At 37.0% G+C, this 8,098-nt stretch overlaps 1 protein-coding gene across 2 annotated transcripts in view; it reads left to right on the forward strand.

Moving 5' to 3' along the window:
- Positions 1-5,148, forward strand: part of slc38a10 (solute carrier family 38 member 10) — a 106,393-nt gene extending 101,245 nt beyond the window's left edge. For both annotated transcript variants that reach the window (XM_033044378.1, XM_033044379.1), the window contains one exon: positions 1,024-5,148. In XM_033044378.1, the coding sequence (XP_032900269.1) occupies positions 1,024-2,201 (1,178 nt within the window). In that variant the 3' untranslated portion in view covers positions 2,202-5,148. The remainder of the gene's footprint in view (positions 1-1,023) is intronic.
- Positions 5,149-8,098: the final 2,950 nt, after the last annotated feature.

Raw genomic sequence — 8,098 nt, forward strand, 5'->3', positions numbered from 1 at the left:
ATGGATGAATATGGACCAAATGCAGGCAGGTGGGGCTAGTATAGCTGGGACATGTTGGCTGGTGTGGGGAAGTTGGGCCGAAGGGCCAGTTTCCACACTGTGTCACTCTAACCCATAAATCCGTGTCTTTGGGATGCGGGAGGTAACCATAGCCCCCAGAGAAAACCCATGCGGTCATAGGGAGAACATTAAAACTCCACACAGACAGCATCCGAGGACAAGATCATACCTGGGTATATGGCGCTGTGAGGCAGCAGCTCTACCAGCTGCACGACTGTGCTGCCTGACTGCTCCACTGATGCAGACCAAATGAGGGAACAGATTAATTGAAACTAGTCAATAGTTTCCATTTGGCGTGATGCAACTGGCAAAGGATTTTATTGCTGCAAAGTGGTCCTGAACATGGTGCTTACCTCTGGATTGGAAATTGCATATTTTTCTACTAGTTGAATCTGTTACATTAATCATTTTATATGAATGTTTTTTGTTAACAATATATTTTCCATTTAAATAGTTGGGCTGGCGTGCTTCTGTGAAAACTAAAATTGTTAGAAGTTGCTAAATTGCAGTTAATATTTGCTCTGTTGGCATTGAAAAATCCACAGGAAAACTAAACAGCAATTCATAAGAATTGTTGTGCTAGAGAAAGACTTCTGGAGATAGTCATACAGCACAGAGATGTTTTGCTTCAGTTATTATTGAAATAAATAGATTTGAAGGGCACCATTGTTAAGATGAAGATGATAAATTAAGTGGGTATTACAAAGTTGTTTGTAAGAAACTAGGGATGAGATTTGCAGTTGAGTGATCTAAAGGTAAATTAATTTATGTTGTAAATGATCGCCTTGAATACTTAGTTTGTTGAGTGAGTTTAGCTGATCCCTGCTTAAGTGCAAAGTTGTGGGGGACAAAACGGGAATATCCAAGTATGAGTATAAAATGTTTGACCATTTTTCATGCCTTTGCTTATTGTACTGTTCTAATAGTCTTGTATCTCTTTTTATCTTTTTTGTATTTCTGTAGACAATGAGTATCCTGTGAAAGAAAAAACAGGTCAAGGAAATGAAGATCAACTAAAAAATGTTGAGGCTGTGAATGGGCAGAAGGCAGAGATGCCTCATGTAATCAATGCTAATTTGCAGGGTGATTCTTTTAAATTTGATCAAGGTCTGCCTGCAGCCGATCACAAAAAGGATAATGCGGAACATAAAAATGTTTTGCACAAAGCTCAGCGAAGTGCCCTCGAAAATCAGGATCACGTTCATGATTCTAAACGAGACGCTGAAGTTCGCAAGATGGCCCCTCAGCTGAAAGATGGATTTAAAGAACTTGACCAAAACTTTGGGGCTCCAGAACATCTCTTGAAAAGCAAAGATGGTGGAAAGGTGATGCTACAGAATGATGCTGAGGTTCCAAAGATATCGCAACAAATTGGTATACCTGAAGCAGGACCTGGCCAAGAACGTGGATTTAAACATCCAAACGTTCCCTTGGATAATGGGCTGAGAGTTCAAAGAAAAGAGGCTGAAGCTGGGATTGGAAATCTGAAGATGCCAGATATTGTGGCCAATGATCCAAAGTTGTTTGAAAGTCTCAATGTTGAAGCAAAGTCAAAAAATGAAATTCATGATTTTGAATTGAAAATCGAGCGCAATCCTTTAATAGAAAAACCCGAGGGTGATAAGATTGAAAAAGTGAGAGCTGGAGCTAAGGAGGTATTTGAAGGAAGGGAGGACGGGATGGATAAAATCGAAGGGCCAGTGAATCCACAAATTCAAAGAAATCCAGAGGCTGATCTCAACAGCAGAGCACAGGAATTTGACAACAGACACGTTGCAGACGATTCATTGAAAAGTCATAAAAAAGTTTCAGATGACCATCTGGGGCCAGACCCAAACATTGTGCCTCAACACAAGGAGAAGATTCCAGACCAGAAAAACGGTGAACCATACAAAGACCTGAAAGTTGATGGAGGTGGGGATCTGCGTAGAAAAAAGAGAGACATAAAGGCCCAAGTGGATGAAAATCTCCAGGATGATGGAGATAAACTAATCATCAACCTTGATCCAGTGCCAAACTTCAAAACCAACGACCTCCGAAGTGCACTGGAGAGCCAGCTTAAACAGGTGGCAGGAGGATCATTCCAGATAGTTCAAAGCCGAAAGATGAAGCAAGTGACCAGTAATGAAGCCGATACATGAGTCCGATCTAGTCCATTTTCCAGAGGTTTTTTGAGGTTCAAATAAAATATTTCTCGGTTGGTCCTAGGATTCCTTTGTGCGCCATGTGCAGCTTTTGCAGTGTCTCCTCTGCATTGCATTGTGTGAATGAAGACCACTTGCAAAAAATCGATAGGACTTTGAAAAGATTTTTAAAGTAATCCAGAAGAAGTTATTGGAATTTAGTTACCTGATAAATAAATCAACGATGCACCAAGGAGGTTACTAAATGACTGTCTCTGGGTCACTTGATATATTCCATGTACAAGCTGATATTGGATAATCAAGAAATTCTGAAAGAAACATCTGAATTGCATACAAATTCAGTCCTGTTGTGCATCTATTACTAGAAACTACCAAGAATGAATAAAAATAAACTCTGCAACCCGTTGGGATTGTGACAGCTAAATGTACCATTGATTGTATGGAGGCCACTTTCAAACCTTAGAAATGCGACTACCCATCAACTAGTATCTTCAATTTCCTCTCAGGGACAACATGCATCAATGAAAACAGCTAGCTTTTCTTATGGGATATTTCTAAATGGGTATTCATTAGGGCAGTTGATTGTATATTTTAATAATACAAAGATTTTTGCAATTAACGCCTATTTTTTTTACACGTGTGCACGAGAAAATTGTCATCCAAACTCTACGATACGAACTTTATTATGGCTGAAATGTCAGTACCTGTATTTGACACCTATCCGTTTCCTGCTAAACTAAATCAGATTACATTTTATTCCTTAAATGTGTTCAATTCTACATTAATCCAATGTGCATTGAATGGCTACCTTAACATAATGTTTGCATTCTAAAAATATATTATTTTAAGAGTTCTTTCTACCAGAGTGCTTTGAATTATGTAATTTGTTGGGCAGAAGGTGCAATATTTAATTGTGGCCATTTATTTAATTCTTACACGATGTACCTTATTTAAAAAAAAAAGTATGTCAGCTGTTATGCCCAGAAAATTGAAATGTATATTTTAGATCAATAATCCAGAATAGATTTCCGAATAATGCATTATTTATATAAAAAATACTTTTCATGAATTAACTTTTTAAAATGTAATCATTATGTAATTGTTGTCTGGCTGCCAAACTTATTAAGAGTTTAACCATTAGTTTCTCAATTCACTCTGTACACATGACTTCACTTGTATCTCCTATTTCCAATTGCAACAGTATCATTTCACGAGTCAGTCACTATTGGAACATAATGTGTATAGAAATGCCTTAAGATAGCTGATTCCAAGTTTCTTTATTCTTATAGAGCAGGGAGATAATAAATGTATTAAAAATAAAATACTTGCGTTTTCAGATATAATCCACAGGAATACAACTCCTTGAAATTGCTTGTATTTAATTAGGTGGACTTCAAAAAATACCATGCTGGCACTAACACAAACTTGCTTCCTTGTAGAGACTTTTCACAGATCTTTGTTTTGTTTGATATTTACAGTAAATCAGAAATGTCCTATGTTCAAAGTTCTATAAACTCGGCACACTTGTAAATAAAGCATATGATACAATAGATTCTAGGCAAAGTTCAGAATAGGCAATTTTTAATTTCCAAATCATTTTAGAATATCAGTTTTATTTATGGAAACCATTCAGGGCAGAGAAGTAAGCTATTTATAATTCTCTGGAGTAATGTGGCCTAAATATAGTGATTATTTTTGAAAGTATTTTTAAGCCACAAAAATCTTCCAATGTCAACTTTCCAGTCGGTCACTAAATTACAAATATAATTGCGTAAATATTTCTTGGAAAATATTTATTACTCATTCATTTATTTTCATTGACATCTGTTCATTACCAATGCTACAAGGAATCAAAATCATCCATGTCCCAACAACTACTGCTATTTTTCATTTTTGATGTGATTTAAATTGATGCATGCATTTCTGTATTCTTTATCAATGTTACAAAACTGTAGAACTTGTGTTACCTTCATACAAATAGTATGATACCAGTTAGTTTACTTGTGCATATATAAAAAAAATACATTGTGCAACGTCTCAACAAAGAGGATAGATAGTCTATACACAGACCTTGGCTTACTGTTTCTGCAGCTCCCCGTTGGAAAACGAGGGGAAATGTTTATTGTCCTGCCATCTGAGTTCATTATTTCTTGTAGATAAGTGCCTGCGTTCCACCTGGTGCCTTCTCTCGAAGTGTTGTTAGTCAATGAACAATCACAAAGGGAGTGAGAACCATACTGCTTCTTGTAGCTTTTAATAAGCTCATATTTCTTGCTGGATATATTTGAATCCAATTTCCAAATGTAACAATTTTTAAAATCTTGCTGTTTATCATACTTTCTACCTTAATAGATCTGTTATCATCTAAATGCTGTCTGTAATGAAACAAAATGATGGCAAACACTGATCTGCTGGAAAAGCTTTAAAACGTTGGATCAATTTTCCTGTGTGTTACTGCATCTGAGTTTTGTAAAGTTGAGATGAAAGTGAAGGTTTCACATTCCTCTTGGAAGTTATTTAAATGTTATCTTTCATTGCGACATTTTCATCCAATCCAGATTTTGTACATTGAGTAACTTATGTGCTGTATTTAAATATTTCCCCAATACTTGTGGTCAAATCTTATGTGAAATCCGATTATCATTTTTGCTAATGTTTGAAGTGCTGTTGCTCAGTAAATTCAGGATTACCCTTTGAAAGTTACCCTTCACATTTGAAATAAGGGATGGATTACAGTTAAGTACAGAATCCAACAAAATGAGACTGGCTGAAAGTGAAGTGGAACTAAATCATTGTCAATTTAAAGTTAGAAAACAGCACTGATACAAGTCCAAGATAACATTCCAAATTAATATTAACTACAGATGGAGAAGGAAATGGAACATGCAGATGCATTGTTATAATGTAAAATGGTTGGCTTATCAATAAAGTGCGATTAACAAACCATGGTGTTGAGTTGTATTTACTGTTGTTCCTGCAAACGTTGCAACTAACTGTACAGTTAGTAAAGAGCCTGTCCCACTTACGCGTTTTTTTTGGCGACTTGCTGGCACCCGTCATAGTCGCAGCAGGTGGCCGAAAGTTTTCAAAACGTTGAAAATCCAGCGACGACCAGAAAAAGGTACGACTCTTTGGGCGACTACTCGCCACCAAACAGGCGTCACCCGCGACATTTCTGGTCGCCGCTGGATTTTCAACATTTAGAAAATTCTCAGCCACCTGCTGCGACTATGATGGGTGCTGGCAAGTCGCCGAAAAAATCGGGTAAGTGGGACTTAAAACTTCATTTCTCTGTCAACATATTTATATTCAAGATATTTATAACAATTACATTTTCCTATCTGTGCTGATATTGTTCTCCAAGATTTGTTTCTAGCAATTCTACAGCAAATTACTAAACTTTACAACTTAATTGTAAAATTAAAAAATAAGTTTAAAAAAATAAAATTGTCCCTAGTGTGTAGGATAGTGCTAGTGTACGGGGTGATCGCTGTTCTGCACGGACTTATTGGGCCGAAGGGTCTGTTCCCGCGCTGTATTAAATTGTCTTTCAATTAAATTGTAAATTAAATTAACTGTTTTACAATTAGATTGTTAATTTTGGCAATTTGCTAGTGAATTGTTAGAAACAAATCTTGGAGAACAATATCAACAGATAGGAAAATGTGAATTTAGGTTGGTATAAATATAAATATTGGTTGTTTTCATTCCAAATTTATTCCATGGATACAAGTTTTAATTGTAAAGTTCAGAAAATTGTGTCAAATTCTGTGAACCTACACATATAGAATTGTAATATTGCATCATGTAGTTTTACCATCTTTGTCCTGCACAAATTACAATGACAACATTCACATCTCAGGTAGAGAATGTGTGGGTCAGGTTGAGTAAGCAGTAGTTAGTGATTGTGAAGAGAACTAGTATTCAGCGACTCAGGGCAACAATGCTTAATATTTCAGTGGCCCCAACTGAGCCCATGTTGAGTGAGTGACATATGCCAAAGCTTAATTTTTTAATATAATCACCAGCCCAATCATGATGGGGTTCCCTAGAAAGCTCTCGATCCAAAACATCACCGATTTCGTGTCTCCTGAGATGCTGCCTGTCCCGCTGAGTTGGTCCAACATTTTGTCTATCCTCAGTTTAAACCAGCATCTGCAGTTCCTACTCATGATGGGGTTCCTCTGTATGGGGAAAATCTGTCATTGTGATGCTATGCCTGGGTCTGAACCTCCATTTGTCCTGTGAGGGGATTCCCAACATGAAGGTTAAGAAAATAAGCCAAGTTTGGTTGGTTTTCATATACACATTAAAGTTACCTGCTTGTACCATTCTGACAGCACCTCCCGAACCATAGGCAATATAAGGCAATATAAAAGCCTAGGAAAACTTTTTCTTTATTAGTGTAGATCAAACAGTATTGCTGATTTGATCCCTGTCTGGTTTTGCTGCTGATGACCTGATCCATAATCCATGTCAGATTTCCCACACCATCGCCACCTCGTGCATGTGGGCAGCCATGTTGCGTTTTTTGGTTTTTAATTTGCGATTCAGAGCCTACAGTACTCATCTCAATGGTCTCTGTATGTATGCAAATTAAAGTACTTGTATGATATATAATGACTCTGCATCAAGTACTTTGCACATGGTGTCAGAAGTGGGATCACGTGGAATGTTGCGGAGATCGAGAAGATCCAAAAACACGTCAGACCCGGCCCTGCTGGGCTTCTCCATGACAGAATCTGCCTGCTGCAGAAACATGAGAGTTACAGGATTGTCTTTCAGCTGTGCTGTTGAGATGACAGAAATGTCAAATGTATATCCAAAACCAGTGCAAATTGTTTTAACTTCCTTGGGCAAATGTGCAAATTGAAAACAGAAGTAATATTTATTACTGCAGGAAAATAATATTTAGAGACTAAAGCTCATTGCTGGGTAGAATTAAAGATCTGAGTAAAGAAGTCATTGAGTTCCTTTCATCTCTGAGAACAAGGTTATTCTCCAAGCTGCAGTAGAAAAATAAAAGCCCTTTCTAAAGCTTTAAAGCTAAGACAGAGCAGCTTTGAAAAAAAGGTTATATATAATTGTTGAACTTGATGTAGTGATGTATAATGATAACAGTATTTTTTTTTAATGGAAATATAATCCCTTTGGGTTAAATATCAGGTTCTCGAACAGCACTAAATATGGAATTGTTGTAACATATGGAATGATCAAAATTGTAATTTAAAAAACTTCCATTAGCACAATGAAGATTTTGCACAATCACATTGTGGACCTGGTTACAACAGCCACTTATTTTGTTTTAAGAGAATTACATTTTGTCAAATCTAAAGCATGATTATGAGGCTCATATTGAGATGAGTACACTTTGTCTTCACAGTGGCACCCTAGCCTGATGCTGTGCTCACCAATCCTTTGCCTTGCATGGTATATTTGGTATTCTCACTGAGTATTAGCCTATCCACAGACATGATGGCACCAATGCTAAAAAAAAATCAATTAATTGTGTGTGCGTGTGTGTGTGTCGGAGGGCGGATTGAAAATTAAACGGGTTTTTTTTGCCTGCTTTGTTTTTAAATAATTATGCTTTCTCTGAGGTACCATGTGCTTCTGAGCTTGAAAACATTTGCCTCTTAATGTGCTTAAAAAAATCTATACAGAAGAGATTTACATTTTCTCTCCCGACCCAAGTCTGATCTCAATCGCACTAGACCTTGGCTCATTAATGTTTTCCCCTTGCCTTAAACCGACCCTTGAAGCATACGGTGTCTTGTCCAACCAATTATTTCTATTCCACTGGTCCTTTTGCATGATTCTCCTTGAACCTTTTGAACTCGTATCCAGATAACATTCTGTCTTCACCCCAAGAAGTGTTCACAAGTTCTAGGAGT

The sequence above is a fragment of the Amblyraja radiata genome, chromosome 26 (assembly GCF_010909765.2).
Source record: "Amblyraja radiata isolate CabotCenter1 chromosome 26, sAmbRad1.1.pri, whole genome shotgun sequence".
Classification (NCBI taxonomy): domain Eukaryota; kingdom Metazoa; phylum Chordata; class Chondrichthyes; order Rajiformes; family Rajidae; genus Amblyraja; species Amblyraja radiata.